The sequence below is a fragment of the Lissotriton vulgaris genome, chromosome 6 (genome assembly GCF_964263255.1).
Source record: "Lissotriton vulgaris chromosome 6, aLisVul1.2, whole genome shotgun sequence".
Taxonomy (NCBI): domain Eukaryota; kingdom Metazoa; phylum Chordata; class Amphibia; order Caudata; family Salamandridae; genus Lissotriton; species Lissotriton vulgaris.
Window position 1 is genome coordinate 58,974,709 of NC_141694.1, and position 23,098 is coordinate 58,997,806.

General features: G+C 44.3%; 1 protein-coding gene across 3 annotated transcripts in view; it reads right to left on the minus strand.

Moving 5' to 3' along the window:
* Positions 1-10,120: 10,120 nt before the first annotated feature.
* The window catches only part of VEGFA (vascular endothelial growth factor A), an 84,629-nt gene continuing 71,651 nt past the window's right edge, over positions 10,121-23,098 (minus strand). Inside the window, exons 6-8 of one of the 3 annotated variants that reach the window (XM_086925917.1) lie at positions 22,590-22,643; positions 20,037-20,168; positions 10,121-17,995 (exon numbers count right to left, since the gene is read on the minus strand). In XM_086925917.1, coding sequence (XP_086782043.1) covers positions 17,974-17,995; positions 20,037-20,168; positions 22,590-22,643 — 208 coding nt within the window. In that variant the 3' untranslated portion in view covers positions 10,121-17,973. Of the gene's footprint in view, positions 17,996-20,036; positions 20,169-22,571; positions 22,644-23,098 lie in introns of all 3 variants that reach the window. The other 2 variants (XM_086925916.1, XM_086925919.1) reach the window with 2 other exon arrangements.

Sequence of the window (23,098 nt, forward strand, 5' to 3'; positions counted from 1 at the left end):
TAGTAATTTTAACCCCTACGCTATCCAACGCTTTCCCTACTGTTACACTCTTTGGAGTGGGAATACCGTATTTTCCGGCGTATAAGACGACTTTTTAACCCCTTAAAATTTTCTGGAAAGTCGGGGGTCGTCTTATACGCCGGATACAAAATTAGACCGTTTGTTTTCATGGTTTTTTTCAACAGCGCGGACTACTCCTGAAGGTTCCTGCGCTTCCGGCCCAGCCGGAGGTGGGGGAGGGTGGCTCTAATCCAGCCGGAGGTGGGGGAGGGTGGCTCTAATCCGCCCGCCAGCCACAGAGGTGAAGAGTCGAAGAGCATTGCATCCTGGGGGCTCCCGCGCACAATTGGCTTTCAAGCCGCAACTTCGCTCCAACTTCGCCCCTACTGCCTGGTGGGTACCCCCGAGGCCTCCCGCAGAAATTGGCAGCCATAATGCCGGAGGATTCCCGCCGGAGCATTGCATCGGTGGACAACGCTGAGGATCCGCGATAGCGTCCACGGAGTCGGAGGACGCCGCCGGGCACTGGAGCTGCTTCACTGCGGTAAGCTGAGCATACTCGGAGGACTAGCGGGTGGAGAGATTACGGTAGGCTTGCAATATTCACAGCATACAAGCAAGGTGGAAGAAACATTTCCCGCCTAAGTTACATGGTTCAAAAGTGACAATAGCGAGCAACCAAAATACATGAGGTAGCAATCGGTACATTACAAGAGAAAAAAGTGATAAGTGTGCAGGTTACCGGTATAACAAAATACATGAGGTAGCAATCGGTACATTACAAGAGAAAAAAGTGATAAGTGTGCAGGTTATAAAAGCGTACAAGGTACAAGTAGAGCGTTGGACTGTGCTGGAAGTGGGGGTAGTCTTGGGGTAGTCTTATACGGCGAGTATAGCACAAAACCTAAATTTGATCAAGCAAAGTGGGGGGTCGTCTTATACGCCGGGTCGTCTTATACGCCGGAAAATACGGTAGTCATTTTTACCCCTACGCTATCCAACGCTTTCCCTACTGTTGCACCCACTGGAGTGGGAATAGTAATTTTAACCCCTACGCTATCCAACGCTTTCCCTACTGTTGCACCCACTGGAGTGGGAATAGTCATTTTTACCCCTACGCTATGCAACGCTTTCCCTACTGTTGCACCCACTGGAGTGGGAATAGTAATTTTAACCCCTACGCTATCCAACACTTTCTCTACTGTTGCACCCACTGGAGTGGGAATAGTAATTTTTACCCCTACGCTATCCAACGCTTTCCCTACTGTTGCACCCACTGGAGTGGGAATAGTAATTTTAACGCCTACGCTATCCAACGCTTTCCCTACTGTTGCACCCACTGGAGTGGGAATAGTAATTTTAACCCCTACGCTATCCAACGCTTTCCCTACTGTTGCACCCACTGGAGTGGGAATAGTAATTTTAACCCCTACGCTATCCAACTCTTTCCCTACTGTTGCACCCACTGGAGTGGGAATAGTAATTTTAACCCCTACGCTATCCAACGCTTTCCCTACTGTTGCACCCACTGGAGTGGGAATAGTAATTGAAACCCCTACGCTATCCAACGCTTTCCCTACTGTTGCACTCTTTGTAGTGGGAAAACGCTATCCAACGCTTTCCCTACTGCTGCACCCACTGGAGTGGGAATAGTAATTTTAACCCCTACGCTATCCAACGCTTTCCCTACTGTTGCACTCTTTGTAGTGGGAAAACGCTATCCAACGCTTTCCCTACTGCTGCATCCACTGGAGTGGGAATAGTAATTTTTATTCTTTTGTTATTGTACGTTAATAATATAGGCTATTTAATTATATTTTGTTACTATATATATATATATGTTTTAAGAAATATGATTAAATATTTTTTTTTTAACTTTCATTAATTATTTAATTATCATTAGTTAATTTAAGTATTCTTAAGTATATTTTAGTACTTAGTTTTTAATACTAATTTTTTTAAACTATTTTTGTAAACGATATTTTAAACTCGATATTTTTGTACTTACCTGTTTGTAGATAGAAACTCGATATTTTGTCAGTCGATATTTTTTACACGATATTCTTGCAGGTCGATATTTTGGCATTTGATATTATTTCAGTGATCCTTGTCACTCATGTGGCGGCTGGGTGGAAGATGAGCGTTGGTTGTTAAAGATATGTTGAAGCACTCTTTGGTCCACTTGTGCTTCCTTGTTCATCTGCACATCTACGCAATAGTGTTTAGTGAAAGTGTGCACTGAAGCCCATGTTGCCGCCAGGCATATGTCTTGGATGGGCGTGTTTGCCAGGAAGGCGATCGTTGCCCCTTTCTTTCTGGTTGAGTGGGCTCGTGGCCCCTCAGTGAGCTCCTCACCAGCTTGCTTGTGGCAGAGTTGTATTGTCTTGGCAATCCATCTTGCTATGGTGTTCTTAGTCACTGGTCTACCCAGGAAACTCCTTGCGAAGGACACAAAGAATTGTTTCGTCTTCCTGTGTTCTTTCGTCCTTTCTATATAGTGCATTACTGCCCGCCTTGCGTCCAGAGTGTGGAGCGCCCTCTCCGCGCTTGACGTGGGCTTCTGGAATAAGCTAGGTATCTGGATACTCTGCTTCATGTGGAATTTAGACACTACCTTGGGCATGAAGTGCGGGTCTGTCCTCATCACAACCCTGTCACTGTGTATTTGTATGTACGGTTCTTGCAGCGTCAAAGCTTGTAGCTCGCTTACTCTGCGTAGCGATGTTATTGCTACTAGAAAGGCTGTCTTCATTGTCAGCATTTGTAGTGACGCTTTATGGATGGGTTCAAACGGTGGCTTCATGAGTTCTGTCAGTACCACGTTTAAGTTCCATGCCGCCGGCGGCATCCTCTTGGGTGTCGCTATTCTCTTCGCTCCTTCCAAGAACCTTTTCACTACTCTGGAAGTGAAGAAACTTCTCCCTGTTTCTCCTCTTGTGTATGCCACAATCGCTGCCAGGTGAACCCTCAGCGAGGACGAGCTTAGTTTAGCTTTGATCAGGTGCGTGAGGTATCTAAGTACTGTAGACTCTCTCGTCAGTTTTCTCTGCAGGTTCTTCCTATGACACCACTGCGTGAACCTCTTCCATTTTTCCCCATAGCACTTCCGCGTGCTGGGTCTCCTTCTCTCAGCACCCGAAGTGTGCTCTCTGGTAGTTTTAGATGTACGAACTCTAAGTCCTCAGGAGCCACGCTGACAGGCTGAGGCTTTCTGGTTCTGGATGTAGAACTTGTCCCCCTTCCATGGAGAGAAGGTCTCTTCTTTTTGGGAACTTGTGTGCTCTGCCCTGCGACATCTCCATAATCTGAGAGTACCAAGTCTGCCTCGCCCATTGGGGAGCCACCAGGATGAGAGTCATGTTGCTCGACCTGCACTTGTTCAGGACTCTGGGGATCAGTGGCGTCAGTGGAAAAGCGTAGGCAAATTTCTTTGACCAGCTTATCCATAGGGCATTCCCATGGGACATCGGTTCCTGTTCCCTCGATGCAAAGTGTTGGCATTTTGCATTCTGGCATGTTGCAAACAGGTCTATTGTTGGTGTGCCCCACCTCCTGAACAGTTTCTCTGTCTCCTGGCTGTTCAGCTCCCATTCGTGGGACACCGACGCTTGCCAGCTGAGCCAATCCGCCTCCACATTGTCCTTCCCTGGCAGGTGTATGGCAAGCAGGTCTATCCTGAGTGAGATCGCCCATCTCCATATTTCCTGAGCCAAGCTCGACAGGGGGAATGACTGAGTCCCCCCTTGCTTGTTGATGTAAAACATTGTTGTGGTGTTGTCTGTCTGTATCATCACCCTTTTGTTGTAAAGGTGTTTTTGGAAGGCCTTGAGGGCCAGCAACACTGTTTTCCGTTCCAGGTAGTTGATGTGCTTGACTGCATCTCCTGGGTTCCACAGACCCCTCACTCTGAGCCTGTGCATGTGTGCACCCCATCCTTTCTGGGATGCGTCTGTGGTGATGGTCACAGTTGGGTCCGGTGGCGTTAGAGGTTTCCCCATCGTTATATTCTCCTTCGTCCACCATTTCATCTCCTCCTGCACATTGTGCGTAACAACCACTAGATCTTCCCAACTCCCTTCTGCTTGTGACCATTGCTGTTGCAGCCACTACTGTAGTGGTCTCATCTTTAGACGAACATTGGGGACCAGGTGGATGCATGACGCCATCATCCCCAAGATCTTGCTCACCGTCCTCACTGTCAGAACTTGCCCCCTCTGGTAGTGACGTTTCTCCCTCAGCAGGCTGAGTGTTCTCTTCTCGCTGGGTGTTACTCTGCATTCGACCGTGTTGATCAGGGCTCCCAGGAAGATTTTCACTTGTTCTGGTTCCATGGAGCACTTTCTCCAGTGGATGGAGAAGCCCAGGTTCGTGAGCGTTCTTGTGACTTGTTCTGCGTGAACTTTGCACCTCGTGTAAGAGCTTGCTTTCACGAGCCAGTCGTCCAGGTAGGGGTACACATGTATACCCTCTCTTCGTAGGTGTGCGGCCACCGCCGCGAGGCATTTGGTAAAGACCCTTGGCGCTGACTTGAGTCCGAAAGCCAGGGTTGTGAACTGGTAGTGGTCTTCGTTCACCTTGAATATTAACATGTGTTTGTGTTTCCTGTTCATGGGGATGTGCAGGTATGCGTCTTTTAGGTCTATGGTGGACAAGTAGTCCCCGGCCCTTATTTGTGGGAGGACCTCTTGCAGGGAAGTCATCTTGAACTTTTGAGTTTTTACGTAGGTGTTCAGGAACCGTATGTCCAGGATGGGTCTTAGGCTTTCGTCCACCTTTGGTACTAGGAAGTAGTTTGAGTACACCCCCTTGTTCCGTTCTCTGTGCGGGACTGGTTTTATGGCCTCTTTGAGGAGCAGTTCTTGAGCTTCCTCTTGGAGCAACTGCAGTTCTTTGCCCTTGTGACCCCTTCTCTTTGGCTTTCTGCTTGGTGGATATCTTTCCAACTCTATGCAGTATCCGTGCTGTATAATGTTTAGTATCCACTTGTCTGTGGTTATTTTTCTCCACTCGTGTAGAAAAAATCTCAACCTTCCCCCTACTGGTGTTGTGTGTTCTCTTGAGCCGTGTCCGTGTGAGCCTCTCCTTAGCTGTTGGTGCTCTCCCCCCGGAGGGTTTGGGTGGGTGAGCGCCTCCTTCCTCATGGAGTCACTTTTGGGGGGGTTGATCACCACCTCTCCGTCTCTGGCCCCGTCCGTTTCCTCTCCCTCGAAAGGACTGGCCCCTATTCTGGGAGTTCCAATTCTGCCTCTGTTGACCCTGGTGCCATTGGTTGTCACTCTGTTGACCATGGTGGTGCGACTGTTGCGAATGTGATTGCTGGTTTCCACCTCTACCATTTGGTCTCCTTGTGGGGGTGCCTCTCCGCATCCCCCTGAATTGCAGGGCTCCCATCGATTTGGCTGTCTCATTGTCTTTCTTCAGCTGAGCCAGTTTGTCATCCACTGATGCTCCGAACAGCGCCTCCCCGTTGAAGGGGGTGTTCAGGATGTTGTTCTGCACTTCTGCCTTGAAGCCTGATATTCTGAGCCAGGCCTGCCTTCTCTCAGTGATACCTATGGCCATCAGCCTGCTTGATGTTTCTGCCCCATCTAGGGCTGTCTTCAGGCATGCGTTCGCTATGTCCCTTCCCCCCTCCACGAGGTGGGCTGCCCTCTGCCTGTACTCCTCAGGCATGTGTTTCAGCAACTGGCTCATCTCATCCCAGTGCTGATATTGGTGTCTATTCAGGAGTGCATTGGAGTTCGCCATCCTCCAATGCATAGCAGCATTTCTTTCTATTTTTCTTCCAGTGAGGTCCATCCTCCTGCTTTCCTTATCAGGTGGTGGCCCAGATGTAGTTGGCACGTTGGCCCTTCTCCTGCCCGTTGCTGCGATTATAGAGTCAGCTGCCACGGTACCCTGGATATAAGGGGGGTCCTCGGAGGAGAACTTTTATTTCTTCTCCGTCCTCGAAGTCACTGACCTGCATGTAGCCGGTTCCTTGAAGGCTTCAGTCCCTTGGGCCGTGATGCTCTTCAGCATGGGCAGGAAACTGCTTTTCGTCTGCGATGGGAGCAAAGTTTCTAGCAGGAAGTTTGCCTTTGTCTGTTCCTCCTCCAACTTCACATTGTAGACTGTTGCAGCCTTCTTGACGACCTCATAGTAAGCCCCGATGTCGTCTGGCGGCGAAGGCCTCGAAGGGTTTGTCCCCACAGGTTCCTTGGGGTTATCGGCCTCGAGATCCTGACATTCTTCCTCTAGCGACGCCGAGGATTCTGAGTAGTAGCTCTCTCGGAGGTACTCTCCTTCCGAGCGGTAGAAGTCCTCCTCTTCTCCCTCATCTGTGGGGTTTGGAGTTTTCGGCGGCTCCTCGGCCTCGAAATCCTCCTGCACCTCTACCTCCTCGGCGGTCGCAGGGGTCTTCGAGGGAATCGAGTAGGTCTTCGAGGGAATCGAGTAGTTCTTCATTTTTTCGTCGAAGTCTCTCTTCCTCTGGAGCATACTCTCCATTTCGGCCTCGAGCCTTCTTCTCTTTTTCTCCATCTCTGCCGCTTGCTCGGCGTCTAGCTTTTCGGCTGGTCTTTTCGACGGTACCTTCGACGTCGAGGCCATTCTGAGCGTCTTCTCGCTCTAGGGTCCCTTCTCGAGGGTCTGCTTCGACGACCTTTGCTTTTCGCTGGTCTTTGCCATCTGGGAGTCCTTTTCGAAGGATCCGCTGGGCCTTTCGGAGGATGCAGCTTCGGACGTCGAAACTTTCGTCGCCGGCGCTCCTTTCGAGGACTTAGCCTCTGTTTTTCGGGGTTCTCCCTCAGGCTTTCTAGGCCCTGTCTGGGTTTTCGGGGTCGTAGACTCTCCTACCTTTTTTGAAGGTCTCACATCGGTCTCTGCGACCGCGAAGTCATCTGGTACCTCGGCGATGTTCTCCTCTTCGTCGGAGGAGGCACCCAGCTGGTAGAGGGTCGGCGTGGTCCCTTTCCCTTGCATCGTGTGGTGGGCCACCCTCTGTCTCTCTCGAACTCTCAAAGTCTTCGGCGTGAAGATTGAACAGGCGTTGCAATCCTCGCTGGAGTAGTCGATCGGCAGGCAGAGGTTGCAGACCGGATGCTGGACCTTCTGCGCGTACTTGTGGTGGCAATTACGGCAGAACTTGAATGGAGTGTTGTCCATGTGCTCGCTCAGGGGGCCCCCTGCGCGCACTTTCTCCTTGGCCGTCGAATATCACGAGGTTTTCTCCTCTTTCTTCGTTCTGGCTCTAGGAGGTCTTCTTCTCCGACTTTCCTTGGTCCTTTTCCCTCAAAAACTTGGTGTATTTCCTTCTTTTCTCCTGAAACTTCTCCGGAGCTTCATGCGACGATCCAGACCCAACGGCGGAAAAAAGAATCTGAAGATGGTGCCCAAGGGTGGGAGCTTCCGCAGGAAGCGTGCCGACGTCATGAAGGTGCACCAAATGGTGGGACGTCGACGCCCACCTGGGCTACAAAAAAAAAAAAAAGAGAGAAAAAAGAAGACTACGAATCCGGACCCAACCACCAGATCGCGGAATAATGCACAGCATAGTGAATCCAGAAAGATTCACGCTGCAAAACTGTGTGTACCTCTTGAAAGCAGAAAGTTGCAACCATGCAACACCCCTCAAGGTGGTGTCAGCGCATAGCTGCGGACTGGCAGTGTCTGCTGTATCCAGTGCAGATTTCAGACAGCTGTTTGGAATGGTCTTTCACTCTAAAGTTTCATTTGTTTGCTCTTCTTTTTGTACTGATTTGTAGGTGTTGCATCAGATGCTCAGTTTCTTCCCATTGCTGATGAGTAACCTATTTAATGGCTTAGAAGCTGTTGAGTAGCCGGAGAGCCCTCCATCTTCCTGCCTACCTTCTTCAGCCTCTGACAGTGATGGAGTCTGTCTTCACTATCCCCTTGATGTAGGCTGGGCTCTGGGAGGATACATTATACTTTTTTCCTACCCTGGGAGTCACTACTCTAGTGATGCTGTCTCCCTTAATGCTTCCCTACCCAGATCAAGGATGGTCGGTAGCATCGTGTTGAAGTACAAAGGCACGACCGTCGGAGTCCTCAGTTCACAAGGTAGGTTTATTTAATTCCATTCCAACAGACGGGGATCCCTGCCTGCCTCTCTCGTAACCGTCGGACGGTACGGGTTCTTCGTTTGCGAGGGTATACGTGTTTCCAGTAGGAAGCAGGATTCCAGCTGATCCTCTTCCAGCGGTCGCCCTCCCGACGACAGCATTGTATGGGTTTTCGGCGTATTTTACTTTTTGGGGTGAACTGCTTCTTTGAAATCAGAGGCTTCTCACTGCGCTAGTTTGGTTCCTTCTGGGGTTTTCTCGTCGCTGGAGAGTTCGATCTCTTCCCAGAGTGTGTGTGTTTTCATTTGTGCCATAGTGGGTTGTGCCCACCTTTGTTTCTTCCTCGATTTCTGAATTTTGGATTGAAGCTCCGACCACGCTTCACAGACTGATCTCTCAGCAAACAGAGGATGCACACCTCACGGGTGTACTTCTCAGAGAACACCATACGTGTTCCATACCGACTTTACATTCAGAGTTTTTGTAGGGCACTTAGAAAACTCCTCAGTGTTTTTCCTCATTTTACCTCCACGTCTGTTGTTGACTTAACCTTGTTTCATCGAATTTTGCAGTGTATATCTATGGAAAAAAACACGTATTTTCTGCATCTCGGTGTGGAACCCTTACCCATGCTTCCAGACCTAACGATGAAAAAGAAGAATCTAAAGATGGCGCCACCCACAGGGGGCTCGGGTCATATGTCTGATGTCATCAAGGTGAGACTTGCAGCGAAATGGTTAACACCAACAACCCCTACATAAAACAAGCATTTGCAATGCAATTGGTCTGGCCTTTGGGACCTTATATGCATTTAGCTACGCAGCACATTAGCCCGGGTGCTGAAACATCTGCTGTTCTTTAACATGGTGGAAAGTAAGCACCAAACTGCGTGACACACCAGGTATGGGAACACATGGAGAGAAATATTGCCTTTCAGCTGGAAATGGTATAGTCCAAAGCTCTGCTTTAATATAAAATCAGGGCCTTCGGTGGTCATATCACTGAAAATACAAGATTTGTAAAAATTATTATTGTCTATGGGTGCTGGTGGAAGACAATTTCTATGGACTGGAATCTAGTGAATGCTAAAGTGATTCTGGTACTTTACTGACCTCTGCTGGTCGTTTTCTATCAAGAAAGTTAAAATCGAAGCAATTGCCATAAACATTTTTTTTTAAAAGAAAGTCTCTCAGCAGAAAGCAATTCTCGTATTTTACGGACCTCTACTGGTCCTTTTATATGAAGACAGTTAAATAGAGGCAGTTAAAGAGAAAATAAAGTCCCTAAGCGGAAGCAGACAAGTCCTAGAGCTGATCTCCAGAGCCCACAAAGTACATATAAGTATATACTAATATATAAGTATATACTAAAGTATATACAAGAGGTCTCGAATGCTCAATCTAAAAAAGGAGAGTAAAAAGAAAGACTATTCCGGGCGCAGCCACTGGAAGGCGGAATAATGCATAGAACGTGAATTCAGAAAAGATTCACGCAGTAAAACTCAGGTTGCTTAATTCTCTCTGGACTCATCACTCCAGAGAAAGCAGCAAGAAATACTTCTATTTACTTCAAATCAACACAAAGAGGCACTACCATCTGCTTAGCTTTACAAAAAAGGTTTGGAAAACATACTGTTAATCCTTCCCGTAACTCAGCCTAGCAGACTATTGTGCGATGCTGCACTTTCTAGTATTTGTAGAGTGGTGGAGAATAGAAGGTTCACTTAATGATACCTTTAAAGGTCATGAAAGTAGGGATAGTTTGGGATGGTAAATCAGGCGGCTGTTATGAAGAAGTGAGCGAAAACAGGATTACAATAGATTTTGTAGGTCCCCATCTCCATCCATTAACGATCCACTTTAAACATTATTTTTTGACCTGCAGTCACTATGGTTTGTCAACGTGATACCTTTCTAGCCACACCGTCTGTGTTATATAAAGAACAGTTCATCGCCACCGTGATGCATTTTTATATACTCTTCCCTTATGCTGGTCATTATGTACATGGACAACAATATAATAAAAAGTGGAAAAAATAAGATCCGAAGTAGAAGTCGTTCATAAAAAAAACATGTTTTAATGATATATTTGTATCTTGTTTTATTTAAAAATAAATATGTTTCTACTAAACAATACCCCATCCGGACACATTTGCTTGTTAATATTCATATCCACAGTAATTACAAACAGACAGTAGCACCAATAAATAAACGAAGAACAAATATTAAGATACAAAAGAGATTCAGTATGCGTATTGTTTTTTAAATATAAAAAAATTGTAGTGTTTATTTCATATAATATACAGGTATAAATACAACAAAAGGGCTGTCGGAGGCACAGAACAAAAATATTGGGGCATTAGGATGCATTGAGCAGGTTTACTGGATATTAGCAACCGTTTGATAGGCTAGTTCAGTTCCTGGCTAAAGGAGAACGGAATTGCTTTTGTTGCCTCCAATTTTCAAGCAAAGACATTTTGGAAGCTACACAATGTAGAATCTACCAAAGAACCCACCGAGATTCCCAGGATCTTGCGGTTTCTAGTGACTTGGTTGTAGCATTTGCTGTCCTCATTCATGCCTAAATCACTGAAAGGGAGTCTGCTTCCCGGGGGCTATGGAAAAGAAGTGTGTTTAATGAAGGAAAGTTGCGTTGCCCCTTTTAAAAGGGACGCGGGCGACAAGTCTGAGAGTGCAGCTACCCTGGTGTCATATGAGGCTAGAGAGATGTGCTCTTATTTTAAGGGTGGGTACAGTTCAGGTACATACATCTTGAGGCTTGAGAGAAGGTTTGTACAAATACACCAGAGGTCAGCTGGGGAAACCAATTGCAGGGATGCTTGTGATTGTTCAGGGATGTGTTAATGCATGTAATGTTATTTAAGTGTGTTCTTAAAGGTTTAGCTGCGAGGTGAAATCCTATAGTGCACAGGGATGACGTCGTAATTCTGTGTGTGTGTAAATGCTCCTAATTCACAGTAGAGATATCCCTGTGAATGATTTATTTTAAAGCATTGGGAAACTTGGCCAAACACTAAAAGAATGACATCATGAGTGATGAGAGATTTACTAGGGTTTCATGTGTTATGGTCTAGTAATACCATCACTGGGTAATGGAAGAACCTACAACCCTCTTCTCAACCTTGTTCATTATCATAGACTGTATTTCAGGAGCATGGCTACCGGTAGTCAGTCTTTTGTATAAGTAAGTTGGGTGTCTTTGTAACAGATAAGGCATCCACAAAATGTTTCAAGTTATGAGGATTCAAATTTATTTCTGAATTATTTGGTTTAGAGTGAGCACACGACTTTCACAAAACAAGCCTAGTTAATGGTGCATGAGCGCGCACACCCGTGTCTCCCTACTGCGCCCCCGAGTGCCAATGGTAAGCAGTAGGCGGAATTACACTTCGTATAGTGATTACAGCAGGTGTTCCAGACAGCACATGCACGCTGCCCAGGCTCGACCAAAAAACTACAGGGATGCACAGATTCACATACATTCTTTGAGGACACGCTATGTCCCGATGTTACATTCAGCTGGTACACAGGAATACATGCTATAACAACATCTACTTCAACCGCTCTCATTTTCAGTCACAAATATCAAAATGTATCTCGTGTCCTACACTACTACTGCTACAAAACCCTCTACTCAAAACAAACTGGCTGAAACTTGAGGAACGTGGGCCTTCTCTATAGGTCCTTCGGGTCATGTCTCAGATTGAAGGAACACTTGTCCTGAAACTGCCATTCTACTGGAAGGCCACATTGGTGTTTCTTACTCTTCTTGATTGTTTAGGCCACAGTGTAGAAGAGGATTAGAGGTGGCAGTAACCTTGCAGGAGTCTACGATGACCATTTTAAGTTAGTGACAAACCTATTTACCCTTCATACAATCATCTCCAGCACTGTATAGATCTACGCCTAACGCTAGATAGAAATCAAAGTTAGAAAAAGGATAACAGAGGCTTTAAATGACTGATCGAGTGAAAGTGGTACAGCAGCGTCTGCACACACAAAGGTGCGCATGGAGGGAATGGTGTGAACCATCACTAATGTTGGTAGCGGGAGAATATGAAGCTTAGTACACACTTTCCAAGGGGGTTTGTTGTGTGCCACACTGTCATTTTTCGACTCATAGTTGTGACTTTTTGGTGTATCTTCGTAATAAAAAACAGGTTAAATGCGGGGATCTCAACCCTTTTTGCCACCACACAATACAGTTGTTTATGTATTGTGTCATTAATGTATGCAAACCTCTCGACACAACTGAAGCAGTGCAACATAATTGGTAGATTCAACTGTCACTAGCGCATACCCTCCCTTTGCAAAGCATAGTCCTTCTACGGGTTTATACGCGTGGCGGGAGTGAACAGCCACTGCATCTATTTTCCATTTGGTCAGTCCCATACTCCGGTTATGATCTGAAAGTGTTGACAAACCTGCAAATGTACAGATAGGTCAGCAAGTGGGATTAAACAGCAAGTTGCACAGCACTGTGGAGAAATATTTACATACTTGTATATTGAACTACAAATCCATAGCACAAGAAGACAAAAAATAAAAGTTGGTACAAGATGATGGTATTTTGAGCAGCAATAACACGAAAGGGTCGTGCTATTAGTCCCACATCAGCAGTGAATTTCAAGATCATTTTTGTTGTATCGCTGACTGCATTATCCTGACTGTGTGCCAACTTGGAATATTTGTTTGCACATATATTTAAACAGGCACACTTTGCGTGACCTTTGTTTCTCTTCAGTGGTCTGTATCTATCCACTTTCTTATTAGGAATGTGTACAGGGAGAGGGAGAAGGGCTGGGAATATAGAATTTATGGCTGGAGAAATAAGAGAAATGTAGATGCAGTGTTTGCCCAGAACATACTAGAAAATGCCCAAAATAACAGGGTCTAAGGCCTGCTGACAAAGATACAGAAAACACAACAGAGCTACTACTGTCATTGCTCATAAATAGGTTTAAAAATTAAATATTACCAAAGAATACTGAAAAACCCTACTCTTATTAAATTAATAACAGTTCTAAAAACAAAACGGGGTATTAAATAGGCAGATTGGATAAATCACTTGCTATAGGCTTGAAAATGTTTTACACATCTATCTATAGATCTATAACACATCTTTCTCTTTATATACAGGTGCACTCACATACATTTTAGAAATAAACGTATATACATATGAACATACATGTATTTATGTGAGTTAAAAGGATTATTCTAGCTAAATGAATTATGTTACATTTGGAAAAGCAGTCGTGTAAAACTGACCCTGCATGGACTACGGGGGCACCTCGAATAAAAAATGTAATGCTGCATTGGACACTGCAATACACCATTTTAATCAAAGGGAGCCATGTCGAGTCATCACCCTGGAAGGGGGGGCGCTTGCCCCCTTAATCGAAGCAGTGCAACATAATTGGTAGATTCTACTGTCACGAGCGCATACCCCGCCATATGCAAAGCATATTCAGTCTACAGGTCTATGTGCGTGGCGGGAGTGAAAAGCCATGAAGGGATGCCAGATTGATGCTTGCCTCACCATTAAATTGCATGCAGATACAAAACTAGTCTACCAGTGCAACAAGGTTTGTTTGTATATCTGAGTGTGCATTTGCTGAAAAAGAATAAATATACTTATATACAGATAATCGGACTTTAAATTTGTACAACTTTATGCGCGTGCCGGATCGGAAAATCCTAGTGGTTAGTAGTCATGTACTGTCCCTTGTGCATTATGGCCTAAGATTATGTAGACTAATAAGGGGGCAGGGATCATTTGGCCCAGAGTCTGCACATTGGTGGCAGCATAAGGATTATGCTATGAAACCCCATCCCTTGGCTTTGCCCATGACAGTATGCGTTGTCATTGCCTTCAGGTGTACCCTACAAGATGCTCACCTCCCACTCGCGTTGTTTGCTTAAATGTTTGTTGAGTGATTCACGGAGTGGGAAGGGCCCGAAATTGTGGTTCAGTAGTAGTCTAGAACAGTAGTGCAGAGTTGTGTATTGCCATGCAACAGTGAGAGGATAAAAACTAAAATTAAGACATGCAGTAGAAGTAGCATTTTCCAGCTCAATATTGGAGGCGGTCTTTTCACACCACACGCTTGACCACTGTGTAACAGGAGGTGGCTATCTCTAAGAGGGAAGACTGACCTATTCCTGTCTACCATAGTTTCGAGTTTCCAACTGTCAGGTGTCGTCAAATTTTGGGTGAGTTCAAGAAGTGGGCAACAAGCAAACTGGAAGATACAGGAATGTAGGTCAATGGGTTAAGAAAGGGTGTCAAGGTTATTTTCCACCTATGATAACTGCACGGCAGCTACACTAGCCTCCCACAGAAGATTCTTAATGGTAACATTCATGCAAAAATACCCAAACGCCATCACCCGTTTTGGGTGCAGCTTCTTAGATCAGAGTACGTTGAGAGGGCCCAAGAGCACAATGTTTAAAGATTAGCAGCTACAAAGAAGACATTATGGTACCCCACTCTGCAAAGGCAGAATAGTACTACCTCTCAGTTTGCTGACAGTAGAGAGGTGGGGAAGGATAACATAAAAGGTGATTTATTGTACCCAGAAGAGTATTGATTTTGGTTTCCAAACAGACTGGCAGTAGCCCATTGCCTCTGGTACAGTATCAGGCCTTCATCTATGCTGAGAGTTTGGCAACAGTTGTTGTCAAAATCCATCCCTGTCCAATCAAAAATATATACATTTGTAATATACCCATGAAATTTCTATATGTGTGCAGAATGACTGCATTAGCTGCTTTGCTTTATATGTGGCGGCTCAGTGAAAAGTAGAAATGACTGATGTAGGTAAATTGCATCTTCTCTTTGGCTCGCATCCACTACACAAACCTAAATCACGTGACACAAAGGACTACATCACTTCAAGAATTTACAGAGCAAGCTTGAACTGTTACCAGTGCCAGGACAGCCTATGTGATCCCACCAAACCAGCTGCATGTATAGCAGTGCCTGTCCATGACCGAAGCAATGGGCTTATCCACCACCCCACTGAAGCCTGCGGAGAACATTTATTAGCGGACCAGCAGATATGTAGCAATGTGAAATACATAACTAGTGCCATTTGCTCAAAGCCACACGGAATCCCATAAAAAGGCAGTGTGATATAGCACGTGTGACCCTACAGTGCACTGCTCTAGATAAGCTACTCATAGGGGTGGTGCCTAGGTCTCTGGCATGTAGAACAAAGACGGAGAGTGACGAGCCTTTATTTTTTCTTTCCTCACAGTGGAGGAGAACCTGTAGCCTGTTATCCTACGTTTAAGATGCTTTACTGAACAGCTCTTGCTGGGCAATGTGAAAACCAAGACCCAGGGTCCATATTTCACTTTTTTTTTTCCTCCTCATTCCAGAATGCTCAGGCATAAGAGAATAAGAAGTGAAATGGTTTATGCCGACATTGAAGTAGTTTTACATTATCAAGACGCCAACCAAATCCAACTGTAGCCCCACCAGCGTGATGCATTCTGCCAGTCACCTGCGCGATTGCGCTTTGGCACTATGCTGATGGGAATGAATGCAAGTCATATCTGGGCTTTATCGATTGGTTGTAAAATATGTGAACTTCTTTTATACAGGAACACGTGGCTAGGGTTTGACTAAGGCTGCTAAATTGCAACAAATGTGCTGCCAAACCACGATCAAGGGTGAATTTGTTCTGGACCCGATCAAGCTGAAATCTGTTACTCCGTACCAATTAGGGGTAAAATTTACTTAAGCCAAGCCACTCGGCCATCTCTTCCTTCAGTGCGTTTGTAAGGTTTTGTTTGCCCTTCTGAAACCTTTCGATTGTGATCACTATCAAAAGAGAAATGTGAACCTCTTTTTAGTCAAACCCCCCTCCATTGGAAGCCTGACATTGCCATCTATGACAAAGCAAGCCCTGCTCATAGAGCGTAACTTATTGAAGTGATGCGACAAAGGACGATTGCTGAAAGCATAGACATTGCAACAGACCACTAAACAGCAAATCACAAGGCAACAAGGCTACATCGTCATTTATATGTGCAGCAAACAAGTACCAGATTCGAAAAAAGTTTGGCAAAACGTTTGAAAACTCAGCCTAACTTAGATGTAGAACCAGCTCGAAAAATGACAATGAGGACCTCATCTCAAATGTATGTCTGTGCCCATATGGAATTTTTGAAATTATGACCACTTCGTAGGTTGTCGAGGTTGCATAGAATTGGATAATTGAGCAGACAAGGAAGTAAGTAGGGAAGAAATGTTTCCATTAGCAATTGGTAATGTGTTGCTCAGTTTACACTGGCAGGCCTCTGCCAATGTCGAACGAACGGCCATGGTGTAGGAAATTGGGACTGTTCATCACAATTAAAATAATAAGTGTTCTCTATGGATGGATTTATGTAATCCGATTAACTATTGTATGCAAGGCAACATGTTTTTCACAAGTCTTAAAATTACACAAGATGTTGCATTTCCAACTTTACTTGCTCAGCATTCTCCCCCTCAAGCCCTCAATGACATCTCCCCATTACACACATAACACTTAGAGTGTACCCCCTAGAGCATTAATATCTCTTGTAGGCCTGCAGTACACAGTAAGCATGCTATCTGGCGATTCACCATTTGCACTCGACTGCTCTCCATTACTACCCAAAAATCTGGATTTACTGTGCACTCTGGACCTACATCCATGCTTATTGTACAGAGGTATCTGTATCTGCAAGTAGAGAGGGGGCGAGTGGCTAAATATTGGTGTCATAGTATGTTGACAGCTTAACACTAGAGGAACAGGATAGTTAATGAAGCCAACCAAGTACAAGGAAACTCTTTCGCACATAGGATGAATTTTGGTGATATGTTTCTCTGACATTGTAGCTTAGCTTCCACTCTGGTCTAGCTCTGGTCTTGTATAGTGGACGAAGTTATTCTTATTCTGGAGACATGACCATTATCAGAAAAGTTCACTTGAAATATTGTCTGTCGCATTCGTTGTAGTACATGAGTCAACAGACCCGCACAGCTCCTCTGTTGAATTGCAGAAGTCCTAGTTAATGCAGTTTTTTGGGATTTCAGACAGCCAACCGCTGTCTCCTCACAGGGGGTGGGGGGTGAATTAGACAAAAGAGAGTGACGAGAGTGTGTGGAAACCATCACTCGTTCTTGACGCGAAAGATAGCCATTCTTTTGGCCCAGTGAATTTACTTTTCAAAGAGACACACACACACGCACACAAAAACTCCACGGGCCTGACATGATCCCTTTCCATTTGCCTTGCATGGAAAGAGGCTCCCAGCCACAAACGAAGTCATGAAAACGTGGTAGGAGAATGGAGAAGGAATCAACACTCATCGACTGATAGTCTTTCACCTATTGTCCACCGTCCTGAAAGTTGACAGTGCTTTAGATTCTCCTTTCAGCAGTATTGAGGCCATCGATACTGGCCACTCTCTCCAACCGTCTAGCCATACTCCTCGCGTGCCGGGCCATCTCATCTGGTAGTCTCCTCAATCCCTTTGGCTTCCTTCTTTCTGTATGTGCTGCCAAGTTGCACCCAAAGGTGAAAGGCATAATCCAGTGAAGATGTTAATATTAGCAACATTAAAAAAGAAATATGTGTAAGCCTATCACATATATATATATATATATACATAAATATATAAGTATATATATATTTATTTATTATGTATATGTATTCTTTAGGAATCCAAAGCAGACCCTTTTCTGGCTCTTGGTGTTTAGCAGCATAAAAACTCTTTGTTTGCAAAGAAGGGCGGATCTCGGTGACGGTGATATGCCTCCGTAGGGAATGGCTTCCACTCAAAGTGCTGTGCTCTGTACCGTTCCTTCATTTTTGCTTGCCTCTACTTTCTGCGCAAAGAGGCCTTCCCTCTTCTCATCGTCTGGGTTTTTCACATCTAGATTGGGGCAGAAAATAAGTAGAGAACATTTTAGTGCAGAACATAAATTAACCACTCTTATGAAAGCAAATGTGTACTGGATATGTGCATCTATTTCACAACTAGGGTACACTACTGTCCATTCAGTAGAGTGTTCACTACAAAGTCCACACATGCCTGGCTCTTTTTCCAGGGCAATGTATATTTCCATCATCCAGGGAAATACACCCATGGCTTAGTTCAGCCCATATTAATGATTTGCCCTTATACATCCAGTTAGATGGGTCTGTATGTGTCAATACCACAAGTAGACAAAAGTAAATAATTCATGTTATGAATAAAACATGCTGCTAACAACTGTGGTGATGTGGTGGACAACCAGTGACTTCCTAACTAGGGCGTTCTCCCACTCAATCCTAAAACATATTGGAACATTTCTAAAAGCCAACATTTTTTATCTTCTATGGAGAGGCTAAGGATATACTCATTCTCTACTGGACTTTTTCCAGATTGGTTAAGATCGACCTACAAAAATGTTCTTAGTGGTAATGATGGAGTGCAGGTTTTGTCACTTATTGCTGACTAGGCTGGGAAACTAGTTTCAATCGCTTAATGACAACCCGTGATATTGTGGAGAACAGAAAGCCCTTGCTGATTCATCCAATTAGTCTAATCTGTAGACAAAAGAAACCTACATACATGGCTCTGTGATCAGTGTGGCAACTAGGAGGAAGGTGGATCCAAGGGAGAAACACTAGATCGTGATAAGAGTGGACTTCCACTCTTAGAAACTAGCTACCAATCATATGCTGACTGTGCCTTTGACCCTCTACAATGCTCCATTGCCTTTCAACTAGGTTTGCGCTATGGAAATACCACATACATATATACATGGCTAATTGCGTGTTTTCAATCATTATGTATGTGGGTGAATGTCCCTTTTTGTTGGATTTTTGGTAACACACAGCAGTGAAAATTTCTAACTATGTTTTTCTCTTTAGAATCAACAGCATTGGTAAAAGGAATCAAAAGCAATCAACTACATGGCATGAAGTTTTTGGGTAGTGGGTAGTTTGGGTAGGAATAGTTCCAGGCCTACAAACATGCAGCCTAAAATGATGCAACCCACAAGGAGTTCAGTTGTGACCATGGTGAAAACCAAACCTATCCGAGATCTGTTTAACCAAGGACCGCCTGTGACTGTCAACTGAGCCATCTCCAGGATTCAGTAGAGAGAGGCAGGGAGACCTCAGGCATATTTTTTCTGGTGGAGTGTCATTCAATCTTCCCTAGTCTCTTTGTAACACTGACCAGAAGACGCAAACAGGTGGTAAAAACACTCCAGTGAGGTAAGCCTAAGAAACAAATTGGATTACTACTCATGTCCTCCATTCATTAATTCTCAACAGGAGTTTCTGGGAATGAGTAGATTTGTTTGCATAAACAGCTTTTTGATGCAAAACTTTAATTTTAGATACACTTGATTTAGAAGAGCTCTAGAGTAACATGATGCATTACTCAACTTGATGCAAAAAAAGTGGCTGAACCAAAAGGAGTAAATTTCTACGCGGATCCCCATCACAGTTGAATGCATTGATAATGTTTTCATATTATAAAAAAAAAAAGTTTGTGCCGATTAGATCTGTAAAATGGAGCAGTGGGGACCTGAAAACTCTAATCACGAGTTTTTGATAACCATGATGGACGTCTTGCTTCAAAAGAGAGAAAAGAATTATGTTCCTCAAACACTGCTCGCTCATAGAAGTGCAGAAATCGCATCGTGTACCCTCATCTCAATAAAAGGCAGAAAAAACCTCAAACTGAAAGCAAGGATGTTTATTTTTTAATTATATAACAGCAACAAAAGAGAACGGTATGATCCCCTTTACAGAAGATGGAACATACTGTTAAACTAAAGCTCCAAGCCCCAATTTATCCCCCTCCCCAAGAAGCAATATTGCTAAAAAGTAGCAAGCAATCTTTTAATCTGAGCAGTATCTTTTAAGTTGTTTTATTTAAAAATATCTCTTCTTTGTCTTTCGGCAAAAAATAAACTAACCTGCAAGTCCTTTCGTTTAACTCAAGCTGCTTCGACTTGCAACGTGAGTCTGTGAATTTGCAGGAGCATTTACAGGTGAGGGGGTCTTGGACAAACAAGTGTTTTCTCCTTTCTTTGCAAGGTTCACAATGACTGCAAAAAGGCAAAAGGGAGACAGAGTCTAAGCTACAGCGGCTTCAGCAAGAGAGAAACGTTAACATGCAATAACATCAAGGCCCCTCCCAGTCCCACCATCCTACCCACCTTGCCCCATCTTTCCCCCCTGCCGCCCCCAATTGAAAGAGCCAAAGGTATCACAATTCCAAAGAGACAGCAGATGCAGCGAGAGAGAGGACAGAAGACTTACAGAGCAGAGCACTTCGAAAAATCCTGCATTTTACTGGAAAAAGCGAGGGTCCCAGCACACAGTGCGGCAAGAATAGGTCATTTTTTTGTTTTACTATTTTCTGTTTTTGAACACATGTAATATATCACATCAGCCCCATGATTATAGCTCAAATTTAGATTTACAACCCGATTGCATGCCACACAATGAACTGCAATGCTAACCTCTACACAATACAATAGAGTTCTACAAACAACAGCGATGGGCCTTTTCTCATCTTGTGCTGAGGAACCAGGAGTGCAGGTGCCCAATCCCATAAACAACTTGTGGTGAATGTAGTAGTAGTACAGCAAGGATCACCTGTTAATTTAAGTTACTTTATAGAGGGTTTGAGACACATTGGTACCACGAATCCATTTAGAACAACTCCACAATTTCTGCAGCGTTTTAATAGCTGCGTCTTGTTGGGAAACATTAGCAGATTGCTATTTTCGTCAGGCTGGTGTGCATCAACGGCTATAGTGAAGGCGGCTGGTGAGAAAATTCTGAGCTCAAGCTATAGCCCCAAGTACTGACCTTCTTGATATGGGCAAGACAATTGCGTATCAATACCCTGCAATATCATCTAGGTCTAATGATGCTGGGATAATGACAATACGATTTAAAGATACGCAATGAGACATTCAGTACCGTGCGGTTCAAAGTCTCAAATGTACTACTGTGGTTTATTCGTAACCTGTCCTGTACAAACTCTACTGGAAGATGAACCACGATGTCATGATGAAGACTCTTAGTTGCCAAGAGCATAGGCCAGTTATCACTTTTATTACAGCTTGTGTCATCACATTTTATCTAAACCTGGGGTACAGACCCTGTTGCATCAATAAAAGATATACTTTTGCTCCTTTTAGATGTAGCTTTGATTTCCAGGCAAACCTGGAATCCCAGTTTGTAGCTTTTTGGATACTAAATTCTCTATTCTTACCATCTTTAGTACCATGCAGCTGCGGAAACACTATCAGTTAACAAGCCTGCTGCCACATGGCTTAGTGCAACTACGTTTTGTGAATGAAATGGTGCAAATTGTACAGACAGCAGAGGCAGCTACAGACTAACTGCCAACTACTGGTGTGTAAGCACCCACAATTTTTTCAATCTAATTATTTTACGTTGACTTTGATGCTCAACGTAACTAGTTTGCCTTCACATGTAGGAGTGGAGGATGCCTCTTATTGCTTCTGTGTCTACACCAAGCCACCATGGTACAAGGGTGGTAGGCCTAGAAGAAACTTACACAGTTTCATGGATTGACTGGCTGTTAACTTTGGTACAACTGCTGAAAGGATCATAGCAGCGGGTTCCAGGCTACTTTCTAACCATGTTTCTATGTTCAACATTTATATAGTATCAACTATTACTCAATGTTCGTATCCTACTCTTCTGTGACTATCTGGAAAGGAACACCTCTTGCTGTCTCATTCAATTGTTCTTCGGGAAAACAGCAAGCAAACTGGTTACAAAATCTATAGGGCACAAGTTTGCTTCTAATGCAGGATTTTTTTCCAAGCTGCGAGGAAAAGAGAAAGGTAAGCAGACCATCCCAGCTGGAGACATGCCTTTTTTAACCACGATACCCCACCTCCAACATCTAACGAGATCCTCACACAAAATCCAAGCAAAACCAACAAATTCAAACAAGACAAAAAGGTACACCATACAAAACAAAAAGTACCCTCGACACAAAGATTTGCCACAGTGACTAAACACAGACAGAAGCTGTTAAACGAAAGGAGTGTATGTATGTGTGTTGTTCCTAATTTAAAACTTTATGCGCTTTTCGCACAAGGAGGTTTGCCCCCTTGAAGTAGGAAATTGCCATTGTAAGTATTGCGATTCTGGCAACAGAAGTGACTTTTCCATGGCAGCTCAATAGTGACTACCCACACCAAAAAAGCAATCAACGGTTTCTTGATTTGGGTAGCCTCGAACTCAGATTACATTTACACCTCTACCACCATCACCAAGACAAACAGCTTTTCCACAGCTATCAGCTGCGGATGGTCACAACCACTTATACAATATTGATAGTAAGGCTGCACGTCCAATGTCGGCACGCGGGACAAAAGTCCATGTGTGTCTGATTGGGCCAGCAGAAAGGAGGGGATAGGTTCAAAGTCGCAACGGGACTGGGGTACACGATACAAACGTACAAGCAGTGTGGTTTGTACCGGCTTTTCTTGCGCTTTCTTTTTTGACCCTTTCCCTTTCCTTGCTTTGACTTTCTGGAAGAAAAAAAAGAAGAGAGCAAGAGACAGAGCAAGAATTGCAAAAGAAAAAAAATATGTCAGCGTGTATTGGCCAAGACGACTAGAGGCAGAACCAAAGAGGAATAGCGGCAGAAGAATCTTGGAGGTACCCTAATGAGAACCTAATTTTGCCAGATCTGTACTTGTAGTGGTAAAAAATGATCGGTTGAAAACTGGGTACAGTAAAATCTGCTTCTTTTCTAGTCCGCCTGGAGAGAAAAAGTTGTTTCTATAAAACTGCTCTCCAAGAGAAATAAAATAAGAATTAATTCCTTACCCAATCACAAAAAAAACGTTTACTTTCTCCCTGGCACACAGAGCAATTGAAGGAAGCGTCAGCTTCCCACTGTTATTTTGACTGGCTTTCCAATAGCAAGCCAAAACTCTGTAAACACAAATACATAATCTGATTGGGTTGAATGCACTACAAT